The sequence below is a fragment of the Anomaloglossus baeobatrachus genome, chromosome 3 (assembly GCF_048569485.1).
Source record: "Anomaloglossus baeobatrachus isolate aAnoBae1 chromosome 3, aAnoBae1.hap1, whole genome shotgun sequence".
NCBI lineage: Eukaryota > Metazoa > Chordata > Amphibia > Anura > Aromobatidae > Anomaloglossus > Anomaloglossus baeobatrachus.
This window is the reverse complement of record NC_134355.1, coordinates 521,180,231-521,193,196: the sequence shown is the minus strand read 5'-3', so window position 1 is coordinate 521,193,196 and position 12,966 is coordinate 521,180,231. Positions and strand designations below refer to the sequence as shown.

The 12,966-nt window shown below is 43.2% G+C and overlaps 1 protein-coding gene across 1 annotated transcript in view; it reads right to left on the bottom strand.

Moving 5' to 3' along the window:
• MINDY4B (MINDY family member 4B) overlaps window positions 1-12,966 on the bottom strand; it is a 111,936-nt gene that overhangs the window by 23,214 nt on the left and 75,756 nt on the right. The window contains exons 6-8 of the mRNA XM_075338590.1: window positions 12,661-12,755; window positions 10,906-11,071; window positions 5,972-6,037 (exon numbers count right to left, since the gene is read on the bottom strand). Of these exons, the coding sequence (XP_075194705.1) occupies window positions 5,972-6,037; window positions 10,906-11,071; window positions 12,661-12,755 (327 nt within the window). The remainder of the gene's footprint in view (window positions 1-5,971; window positions 6,038-10,905; window positions 11,072-12,660; window positions 12,756-12,966) is intronic.

Sequence of the window (12,966 nt, the reverse complement as noted above, 5' to 3'; positions counted from 1 at the left end):
TGGCCCCACCCACCGAGGAGTTCACAGGCCTGGAGGCGGGAAAAGTGCAGTTCAGTCTTGGAGGTGAAAGTGAGAGGAGTGAACACTTGAGGTGTCTGGGTTGGAGACCAGACACTAACAGCAAGGTTGGCAGACAGTGGTGGCCATCTGCAGGAGTTAGTGGAACTCCGCAGAGCCGTAAGGACCGGGGTCGGGCGTCGGCCCGCCGGTACCGGACCGGGGAACGGAGTGAAGCTAAGCACACAGGCAGGGCCATCGGACCCCGACCAGGCTTGGAGCCGCCGTCAATAGTCAAATCCAAATGTTACAGGAACCCCAGGGGTTCCCTAACTACCAAGTCCCGATTGAAGGCAACTGTCCACCCAGAGAGGATATACAGCCACCGCCACAGGCTAGAGATCCAAGGGCCAGCGCCTGCGGGCAAAACGGGCTCCTACGGCACCTATACGCCAGGGAGCGGACTACCGGTGGGCAACCACAGGAGTCAGAACATTCTAAAAGGTGCAGGGAAAGACAGCCACCATCAGCCGTCCGGGGAGAGCACAACAACACTGCAGCCGGCTGCGGGACCCGTCCATCTGGCCGTTTTGGTTTACCAGAGACTCTGTCAGTGATTGTCTGAGTGAGTACACCAGTGCCGTCCGGCACCGTGCCACGCTGTCCCTGCAACCCTGCACCCCAGCCATCCAGCCTCCCCGTCACAACCACCGGGCCCTGGGAACGCCAAACCCCCCCTACCCACGGAGGGGACAACATCTCAGCTGTACCCTACCATCTCTCCCGGGATCCCCGTTACCAGCAGCGGTGGTGCCATTATCACCACGACCCATGGGTGGCGTCACGAACAATCTCCCTAACCAAACCACCCCCTTTTCACTCACGGGTGAGGAGCGCTGCTCGAGTCCCCGGGTCCGGTCCACCGCTCGAGCCACCGAGCAGCAGCAGCAGAAGCCCCGGACCCGAGTGTGGCGAGCGCATCCCCTCCGCCCGCGACAGATTCAGTTCAAAAAGGTCTCCATTGGTGTCATCTGACCACAGCACTTTCTTCTTTAGGGGACACAGCCTGTCTGTTGATAAAGTATCTCTAGTCAGATGAGACAAAAGTATTTGAGAATTTGTGACAAGACTTAAATTGCTGTTCCTAGACACTCTCAGTTCAATCTCACTGAGCTATTTTGCCAGGAAAAATGGACAAATATTTTAGCCTCTAGTTGTGTAAAGCTGACAGAGACTCTCCCAAAAGACTTACAACAGTAATTGCATAGACAGATGCTTCTACATATGGAGAAGTATTGACTCAGAGGGGCTAGATAAAAATGCCTATCATAATTTTTAGATTTTTATTCTTAAAATATTTAGAAAACCATGCATCATTTCCTTTACACTTCACACATACGTGTTACTTTGTGTTTCTATATCAAATAAAATTCATATGAAATACATTTATGTTTGTGGGTGTAATATGAAAAATATGGAAACTGTAATGGGGTATGGAATATTTTTCAAGGTACTGTATGTCGTGATTTCTGTTGGAACCCCCAAAAAACAGTATTTCAACATGTAACTCAGTTGAGCCATACACTTGAATGTAAGTGATTAACAAAAAAGCAGAGCAAAACACATAACGTAATAACCAATAACCAGGCGGATACAGTGACATGCAAAAGTTTGTGCACCCTTGATCAAAATTACTGTTATTGTTAAATGTTGAAGGGGAAATGATCTCTAGATGTCATAAAGTTAAAGATGACACATTTCCTTTGTAGTTTACATTTCCTTTGTAGTTTGAACACCCTTGGAGATTTTTGTGCTCCTTGACCAAGGTTTTAGACCTTGATTAGCCTGTTAGGGTTATGGCTTATTCACTATCCTCATTAGGAAAGGCCAGGTGATGCAAATTTCAAAGCTTTATAAAAACCCAGCTGCCTCTAAGCTTGTGCCAAAAAACAGCAGCCATGGGTTTTTCTAAGCAGCTGCCTAGCTCTCTGAAAATGCAAATGGTGGAGGCCCACAAAGTAGGAGAATACTATAAGAAGATAGCAAAGTATTTTCAAGTTGCCCTTTCCTTGACTCGAAATGTAATTATGAAATGGCAGTTAACAAGAACAGTAGAGGTCAAGATAAGTTCTGGAAGACCAAGCAAAATTTATGTGAGAGCTGCTCATAGGATTGCGAGAGGCAAATCAGAACCCTCACTGGACTGCAAAAGACCTTCAGGAAGATTTATCTGACTCTAGAGTTGTGGTACATTGTTCTACGGTTCAGAGACACATGCACAAATAGGACCTTCATGGAAGAGTCTTCAAAAGAAAACCTCTCCTGCGTTCTCACCATAAAATTCAGCAAAATAAGTATGCAAAATAACATCTAAACAAAGCTGATGCATTTTAGAATCAAGTCCTGTGCACCAATGAGGTTAAAATAGAACTCTTTGGCGACAATGATTAAAGGTATGCATGGAGAAGAAAGGCGACAGAAATTCAGGAAAAGAGTATCTCACCAACCATTACGCATGGGAGTGGATCAATCATGCTTTGTTGTGTTGCAGCCAATGACACAAGGAACATTTCACGGGTAGAGGGAAGATTTAATTCATTGAAATTTCAAGAAATTCTCAAATTCTTGATGCAAACATAACACCATTTGTAAAAAAGCTGAAGTTGAAAAGAGGATGGCTTCTACAAATGGATAATGATCCAAAACACACGTCAAAATCCACAGTAGACGACCTCAAAAGGTGCATCCTTACAATGGCCCTCAACGTCCCCTGATCTGAACATCATTGAAAATCTGAAACTAGACCTCAAAAGAGCAGTGCATGCAGGACGACCCAGGAATCTCACAGAACTGAAAGACTTTTCCAAGGAAGAATGGATGAAAATCCCTCAAACAAGAAATGAAAGACTCTTGGCTGGTTACAAAAAGCGTTTACAAGTTGTGATACTTACCCAAGGGGCTGCTACTAGGTACTAACCATGCAGGGTGCCCAAACTTTTGCATAGGCTCATTTTCCTTTTTTTGTTCATTTAAAAATGTAAAACAACATTATTTTTGCGTAAAGTAAAAATGAAATGTGTGATCTCTAAGGCTCTGTGCCCACGTTGCGTATTTGCATGCAGTTACGCTGCGTATTGCACTGCAGCGTAACTGCATGCATCCTGGGTCCCCAGCACTATCTATAAAGATTGTGCATAATCCATGCTCACGTTGCGTTTTTGAACGCAGCGATTTGCATGCTGCCAAATCGCTGCGTTCTAAAAAGCAACATGTCACTTATTTTGTGTGCTTTGTATGCAGCCCCTGCTCTGTCTATGGTGTGGGCTGCATCCAGAGCGCATGAAATCGGCTTTTTCACTGCATCAATTACGCAGTATTTCTGCAGCGATTTGAAGCGCACATGTCCTGTTCAAATCGCTGCAGAAATTTCTGCAGCCAAACTGTATGCCTTTTAGAGATCATTTCATCTTCAACTTGCTTAACTGTTCAGAATAACAGTAATTTTAACCAGGGGTGTCCAAACATTTGCATGTCACTGTATAGTGGTTGTATGGAGGGTCCTCAGCTTAGTGTGCTGTGAGGAGTCCCAACAGTTGTATATGCTTCAGTCACCATTATCTGTGATTTTTAGGGCTCATGCGCACATTGCGTAATTGCATGCATTTACGCTACGTATAGCACTGTAGTGTAAATGCATGCGTCCTGCATCCCCAGCACAATCTATGTAGATTGTGCATGAGACGTGCGCACATTGCTTTTATGAACGCAGCGATTTGGGTGCTAAAATTTTGACCCAAATCCGAGCGTTCAGAAAAGCAGCATGTCAATTAATTTGTGCGCTATGGATGCAGCTCCCGCTCTGTCTATGGTGGGGGCAGCAGCCATAGCGCATGAAATCAGCCTTTTTTCTACAAAAAACTGCATCCATTACGCAGTGTTTCTGCAGCGATTTCATGCGCACATGTGCTGTTAAATCGCTGCAGAATATTCAGCAGTTACGTGCACATGAGCCCTTAAAGCGCTAGGTGCCTCCAGTTCCGCTGTAGGAAGCTGCCAGTATGAATGGATTACAGTAGGCAGTTAAAATTGCCAAAAAACTCAGGCACTTGGGCTTTTTGGAGTTCCAATAAGGTTTATTAGTAGTATAAAATAAAGAGTTATTTGGATGCATTAATTTAACCCATTATTTTACATACTAATAAATGTCACTTATTGCATGCTTTTGCCCTGTTTTTTTTGTCAATTTTCTCTGCCTACTGTATTAACTTCTATGAGTCACTGTGGACAGTCTGGCCTCGGTCCTGGAAGGTATTTGTCTCTCAGACCTGCAGAAAAATGTGGTCAACCAGGTTTTCATGACAATTAGAAAAAGATGAATATTTCCAGGACGGAGGCCAGATAGCAACCACAGTGACTCCATCAGCTTCAGTCAAGTGAATGGCTTCTTTGGAGTTATGTCGGGGTTCCTCTTGAAATACAGTTTTTCATGGATTCTGAGGAAACTCTGATGTAGCGTTCAACAAAAAGCACTGAATTCTGTATAACTGTGAACCTACATAATGAGGTGAGGTAGGGACAAAACTACTGCCAGGAACAAAGTACTAGTGCATCTTTTTAATGATCTCAAAGAGTAATAGTAGTGGGCACTAGCTGTACCCACTAAACTGATAACTAATGGATGCCATCACCGTATGCAATAAATGAAAATTAAATTAATTGATTATTGATTGCTGGGTTCTGAATGCTGGGACCCCACAATAATGATGCTCTGCAAAGTCCCATCTGAATAAAGTGAAGGTTGAGCATCCACCTTTTCACTCCTTGCTATCACGGGGTTGACACGGTAACTAGAAATGGGGGCGCCTAGACTAGCCCTCAGACTAGGGACCCTCAGCTATCCCTTATTTCAGAGGTACGCCCGATGGTGGCGAGGTCTGCTTGTCAACATAGCCATGACTCCTGCTCAGACCCTGGTCTTATACCTCCAGGGAAGGCCGGGGCAGGAGGGATGAATCCCACAGAAACAAAGACAGGGGAAAACCAAAGAACAAACTTACTGCAAACGCACACACGAGTAAAGACAATACGTGCTCAGGGAGAAAGAAAGTACAGGGAAGAAATAAACAAACAATGAGAATATTTCCACAGCACACCAAATAGCACTCAGCAGTTCACCAAAAGCTGGAACACAATGCACAAAACTAGTATCACTAGAGCTATAGTTGGCATGGAGGAACAAGTTCCACCATGTTTTATAGGGCTGTGATAGGTCTTCAGAAACATGTGACCCTAGCAGCAATTCACAGATAGCATGGATTAAGGGGTACATTGCACGCTGCGACATCGCTTGCCGATGATAGCGATGCCGAGCACGATAGTCCCCGCCCCCGTCGCAGATGCGATATCTTGTGATAGCTGCCATAGCGAACATTATCGCTATGGCAGCTTCACACGCACTTACCTGTCCTGCGACGTCGCTCTGGCCTGCGACCCGCCTCCTTCCGAAGGGGGCGGGTCATGCAGCGTCACAGCGACGTCACACGGCAGGCGGTCAATAGAAGCGGAGGGGCGGAGATGAGCGGGACGTAAACATCCCGCCCCCCTGCTTCCTTCCTCATTGCAGTCGGGACGCAGGTAAGGAGATGTTCCTCGCTCCTGCGGCTTCATACACAGTGATGTGTGCTGCCGCAGGAATGAGGAACAACATCTTACCTGTCGCTGCAGCGAAATTATGGAAATGACCGACACTACACAGATCACTGATTTTCGACGCTTTTGCGATCATTTATCGGCTTCTAGGCTTTACACGTTGCGACGTCGTTACCGGCGCCGGATGTGCATCACTTTCGATTTGACCCCGACGAGATTGCAGTAGCGATGTCGCAACGTGGAAAGCCCCCCTAAGCCCTTAAGCTGGGTTTCTTCTCCAGGAATTTAACTAAAAAAATGAAAATCAATCCATATTCAGACTCACGCAGTGTATGTGGGCACAAACAAATTTTTCCAATTTGTCTTTTTCTACAAATTCAAATAATTGGAGCTGTCAATGGAAAGAAATGTCGTTAGAGCAATATGATAATAAGCATTGTATTATGTAATAATTATTAACTCATTAACTTTTTTCCGCCTTTCTGACAAAACACATTTTTGTGTTTTATTGTACATGCGCTTTTAACGGTTCTTTCATATATTCAAATAATTTTTGCCTAATTTTTTCTGCAACAAATAGGGCTTAATTTTAAATATAATTTTTATATCCCTTTTTCTGAAATACGTGTGTATACTGTATATCTGACATTTTTTTTATAAAAGCGTGGATAAAAACAGTGATCTAGGCTAAAAGGTTTTTTTTTTCTTTTTTTTTACTCTTTTGTTTTTGCTATTTGAATTTATTTACTTACTTTCTACCAGTGCTTTTTTTGCGGTGGTACGCGCCGGTACGGCGTACCGGAAAATCTGAAGAGCGCTGAGGATAAGCACCTCTGGCTGGCGCAGGGTGACCTCTGTGTCGTCCCCCCCTCCGATCTGATTGGAGCTAGCATCCATGTGACGCTATCCCTCCAATCAGATGTGGAGGGGCGGTGGGTGCCCGCCCTCTTCAAGATGTTCATGGACGCTGAAGATCGATGTAACGGCCGGTCACCCCGATCTGCTGCCATCCGGTAAGGTATTTGCTGCCCTCTGCTGTCTTCCCCTCCCCCCCCGACCTCTTTTGCCCCCCCGTCGTCCGATTCAACCTCCCCACCGACCTCCGCTCCCTCCCACCTGCCCTGTAATCACTGTTCTGCTCCTGCCGCCGGCGATCGGGTCCCCCAGTACTCACCCCCCCCGGCCCCCAGTGCTCAAACCTCACCCCCATGCTTCCCCCTGCTACCACCGGTGCCATGTCCGCTCCCAGCTGCTAAGCGGGAACACTAGAAAAAAAAATCTCACACTTACCGGTCTTCAGCCTCCTGGGACATGTCTGATCGGCTGCAGGACCTGCCGGTAATAAGCTGATGCAGTCACGCTATGGCATCAGCTGACAGTCTAAGTCCAGCAGTGGGGCTGGCTTTTTACAGCCCAACTGGTTTAAGCGATCAGGTGGTGCTGTCAGGTGACTGCAGCAGCTGATTACCGGCAGCTCCTGGAGCAATCAGTCGTGTCCCGGGATTTTGGAGACAGGTGAGTAGTTTTTTTTTTTTCACTGATGCATCAGCTGATTGTATAACCGGCTTTTATACAATCAGCTGATGTGTCATGTGATTCATGTCCTTTAACCTGACATCATCTGATCGCTTTGCCTTCCAGCATTGGACGGCGCGGGACCCTTGACCCAGGATTACTGCGGAGGGGGGTTCTTTATGTCAATAAAGATGGAGTCACTAATTGTGTTGTGTTTTATTTCTAATAAAAATATTTTCTCTATTTTGTGGTTTTTTTTATCTTTACAAGAAATTCATGGTGGCCATGTCTAATATTGGCGTGACACCATGAATTTCAGGCTTAGGGCCAGTTGATAATATACAGCTGGCCCTAACCCCTTATTAACCAGCGAGCCACCTGACACCGGGGCAGCTTGAAGAGTTGGATACAGCACCAGAATATGGCGCTTCAATGAAAGCGCCATTTTCTGGGGTGGCTGCAGACTGCAATTCGCAGCAGGGGTGCCCAGAAAGCTTGGGCACTCTGTACTGCGGATTCCAATCCCCAGCTGCCTAGTTGTACGTGGTTGGACACAAAATTTGTGCGAAGCCCACGTCATTTTTTTTTTTCTTAAATTATTTCATGAAATTCATGAAATAATTAAAAAATGGGCTTCCCTATATTTTTGGTTCTCAGCCGGGTACAAATAGGCAGCTGGGGGTTGGGGGCAGCCTGTACCTGCCTGCTGTACCTGGCTAGCATACAAAAATATGGCAAAGCCCCGTCTTTTTTTTTTTTTACATTTTACGTTTTTGGGCAAGAAACTCCTGCATACAGTCTTGGCTGAAGGATGCTGAGCCTTGTAGTCCGGCAGCTGCTGTCTGCTCTCCTGCATACACTATTGGATGGAGTATGCTGAGCCTTGTAGTTCTGCTCCCCCTGCCTCTCTCTCCAACATACAGTACCATATGTAGTATGTAGTAAACTGTGCACAGGATCTCCCGGCAGCACGACAGCAACGACAGCACTCCCTCCCACTCCTCAAACTCGGCCGCCGGCTGACAGATCCTCCCCACACCCCTCCTCAATCTTGGCCGCCAGCGCCTAACAGCACCCCCCCTCCCGCTCCTCGTCTCAGAGATGCGTACCAGCAAATATTTTTTTACAAAAAAAGCACTGCTTTCTACACTGTGTCCCCCATAAGGTCTTTAAAGACAGTTTGGGCATTTTCAAATATCAATATGTTATTTTTTTCTGCTGATTTCCATCTGTAGCTGGGGCTGGTATATTTTCCTCAGTTACAGGAAACTCCTGGTTGCATAGTAGGGCTTTGTGGATTTCCTAGGACTCATCAGCTCCTTCTTTCTTTTTATTCTGAGTGATCACATGATCACTGGGTCCAGAGATGGAAGAACTGACAGTCCTTCCTAATCTATATGCGCAGTGCTGGTTCAGTGCAGTGTATACTGAGCTAGAGAAGGTAAGCATGATAATAAACCATATCTATCTTCTCCATGGATGTGTGTGACAGCTGGATTCCCTACCACCACAGATTCAAGATCTTGTCAAAGCTACATAGACTGCATTGATGTTTTAGAATGTCACTGCAAAGTAAAGTGTGGACTGCCTGGATGATTAAGCCAGAAGTAGTTAAAGAGAACTAACCAGCAGGATTTTCATATACAAAGTAAAGCCAGTGCTATACTGGCGCTAGGATGCTGAATGTAAGCATGGCTTTTGTTCTCAGATTGGATGCTTTATTTAAGAAATATGTGCAAGTGAAGTTCTAGCAACGCACTGCTATTTGATTTATAGAATATCTAATATGTGGATCGGGTTTTGCTATTTATTCCCGCCCCTGTCAGCTGCCTGGCCTTGGTAGATCCTAGACTGTATGGGTTCCTTCCAGGTATGAGTCATTTCTGTCATGTGATGGGACGTGTTCAAAATGCATACAGTCTAAGGGTATGTGCGCACGTTGCTTTTTACCTGCTTTTTACCTGCTTTTTTGCTGCTTTTTCTTCTGCGCTGTTTAATGCCAAAATGGATGTGTTCTTCTATTCAAGCAAAGTCTATGGGAATTTGGGTTTCTTGTTCACACTATGTTGTTCAAAATGCTGCCTTTTTGAGGCAGAACTTTGGTCAAAAACTCAGCTTTTCAAAGAAGCAACATGTCAATTGTTTTTGCCATTTGGGTTTTGCACTGCAAAGCTGAGTTTTTGACCAAAGTTCGGCCTCAAAAAGGCAGCATTTTGAACAACATAGTGTGAACAAGAAACCCAAATTCCCATAGACTTTGCTTGAATAGAAGAACACATCCATTTTGGCATTAAACAGCGCAGAAGAAAAAGCAGCAAAAAAGCAGGTAAAAAGCAGGTAAAAAGCAACGTGCGCACATACCCTTACATCTACCAAAGCCAAGAAGCAGACAGGACGGGAATCGATAGCAAAATCCAACCCACCTATTAGATAATGGAGCTGCTATCAATCAAATAGCAGTGCATTGCTGTAACTTTACTTGTGCATATTTCTGAAATAAATCCTCCAATCTCTGAACAAAAGCTATGCTTACATTCAGCGTCCTAGTGCCAGTATAGCACTGGCCTTACTTTATACATGAAAATCCTGCTGGTTGGTTCCCGTTAAAGAAAAATATCAATGCTTCTAATTGAAAAAATATGTTTTTTGTGATCTTAAAGAGAAATGTAATAATTCAGTTTCAATTATTTTAAAGGTCACGTCATCAGAAAGTGACCTATTGTTTAAGGCTATGTGTGCATGCTGCGGATTTACCGCGGATTTGCTGCAGAAAATGTGCCTAACATTTCTGCAGTAATTCCCCAACAAAACCTATGGGTAAAAAAAAATGCTGTGCGCACACTGTGTTTTCTTATACCTGTGGATTTACCCACGGAATTTCTGCTGCGGAATTAATGTGCATGTTACTTCTTTTCTGCAGGTACCTGCGGTTTTCACCATATATAATGGTAAAAAAAACGCAGGAACCAACCCATGAAAAAACCGCGGCAAAAACGCTGCAAATCGCAGCAAAAACGAGGGTGCATTTAGTGCAGATTTATTACCCCTATCATCCTTTTAGACACAAATACTAAACCAATCAGGTCAAAAAAGTATCACAGTGGAGAACACAGGAATATATTTGGTGCACCTTCATGGATAATTTTGGCATTTTCTCTTTCTTATGCCTCCTCTCAGCTGCCATAACTTACAGAAATATTTTATACCAACTTACGAATTCTAAGCACATCTGGAGCATTTACAACATCTATTGGATTTCCTATTTTTTTAGACAAGTTTAATAAAAGTCTAGTGAGTTATGAGAAGTATCTTAAACGCACAAGACATTTTCTGTACTACATGTATGACAGCTTCCAGTGCAATCCAAGGGTATGTGCACGCGATAAGTATTTCTTGTGTTTATGTCTTGTTTATTCCGCACAGTTTTGTCACAAAAGCTGAAAAATTTTCTAGTACCAGCAAAGTGAATGAGATTCTAGACATCGATGCTTATGTTTTTTTCCTTGCAGATTTGAAGCAGATAATTCAGCGTTTTAACCCCATTATAATGACTGGGAAAAAATGCTTAAAAAACACATCAACACAGAATTTTATCTGCAAAGAGACGCGTTTTTGGTGCAGGATTATCTGCAACAAATACTTAATGTGTGCATATACCCTAAGACAGAATTCTGCCACATTTCAGAAATTTCTCCTTATGTGCGGCGGATGCTGAATACCATTAGAAGTGCCGCTCTTACATACTCTTTCTGTAAAATTATCTGTTTTGTAATCAGGGCTCTCTGTGAAATATGAATCACTGGTGATGAGGCAGGTGGTGGCTCTCTTCATTTCTCCTGTTGTCCAAAGTATATCCGCAATAGAAGTTGCCAGGGCCATTTCTTGCTGTTTTTGGCTTAATTCTGATAAACTAATTAAGAAAAACACATATTATAAAGTAACGTATCGTAAAATGTGCATTAATTACATAAATGTGAGAATATTTACATGCATGAAATAAAAGTTTAGAGTGAATCAGATTCCTTAAAGCAGCACTCCAGTGTTTTTGTCGTTGCACCGCTGGAGTGGTGCTTTAAATGTAAGACCCCTGCCACTGTCTTATGCTCACCTTCCAGCATGTTCATCTTTTTCCAGTCACTAGGAATGTCAGAGACGCAAAACCCGCGAATATGATGAGCGGTGATATTAGTGATGAGCGATGACATTCCTGACACACCGCTCTTAATCATGGCTGGGTTTCACAAGGCGCTGCTTTAGCCAGGAGTGGCTGCTGCTAGACCCCTAGAGTATGTCTGAAATGGTAACTTTGTTTTCTAATAATTTGGTGAATGAGGGATAGTGTCTTGTTTTTTATTTCTCTCTCTTTACGTCTTTCAGGTTTCCATTTGTGGATTACATCAGAATTCCTGGTCTATAGTGGATTGCCTCAATTTCGTTTTCATAAAAGTTGGTGAACGAAGAAGACGTTGGAAAGTGTTTTTTCAAACAAACTTTTTTTTTGTGTGTGTGTTTTTTTTTCTTACTTATTGGGTTAGTAATGGGGATGTCGGATAGACACTTCTCCATTACTAACACCAGACTTTGATGCCAGGTGACAATACACAGCTGACATCAACCCTAAAAACCATTACCCCGATTGCTACCGTGCACCTAGAAGAGCTGAAGTGAAGCACCAGAATTGGAGCATCTAATGTGATGTGTCACTTCTGGGGTGGCTGTAGGCTTATATTTTTGGGCTGGGAAGGGCTCAATAACTATGGACATTGCCAGCCTGGTAATATCAGCCCAAAACTTCTACTTTACCTTCGCTGGTTATCAAAAAAGGCAGGGGACCCCACATTATTTTTTCTTTCAATTATATACTTATTTATTTGGTTAAAAGCAAATCTATTTATCTATCTATTTATCTATCTATCTATTTATATATCTATCATCTTTGCATATCTTTAATACACGAAAAACATGAATTTCTTAAATATATTTAATTTTGGTATGTGTCACACGGATGGCATCAAATGTCTTTTTCCTAGCCCATAGATTTCTATTGACCCGTTTCATCCATGCTGATTGTAATAAATGAACATGTTTCCGTGTGGATCATATGGACACACATGTCATTCACACGGTCTGTGTGAAAACATGGAGGTGTAAAGATCAACAGAGATGAATTGATGAGTATATGTGTGAATGTGTCTCCAATACGAGTGAAAATGGACACCGCATTGGAAACACTGTCTTGTGAAGGAGGCCTAATATGTAGATAGTTAATCAGTGAACTAAATAGGGCTTATTTCACTTGAAATATCACAGTTGCCTTAAAAATATTGTACTCATGTGAGATATCAACTCATGGTAAAGTCTGTTTTAAAGGATACTGGGATTGTAGACAGCTGTTTTTACATTGGCGAATGTTCTGTAGCTAAGCCTCATGTCTTATGTATGTTGCTATTTATAATGATGTAGATACATGTTATATTCCCTTCCCATTGATTGTCTTACCTTTTTATTGAAGTGTATTCATGCTTGTTCCTTGTGAAAAGCAGGTACTTAATGATGTGAGCTTGCACCACCAGCTGAATGGCTCTTGTTCCACCCTTTAATATACACATTTGCATTGTTATCAATTAGATTACTGTTATGCCATTAAATGGAACCATATAAAATGATGTATAGGTTTTCATATATAATAGAAAATGCTTCAATCTACACTAATTTTTCTGATTGTTTACCTGCCAATTACTTTTCTAAATTCTAGTTTCTTCTAGAATTTATACATCACACCCGAACATTTAGGGTGCGACCGCA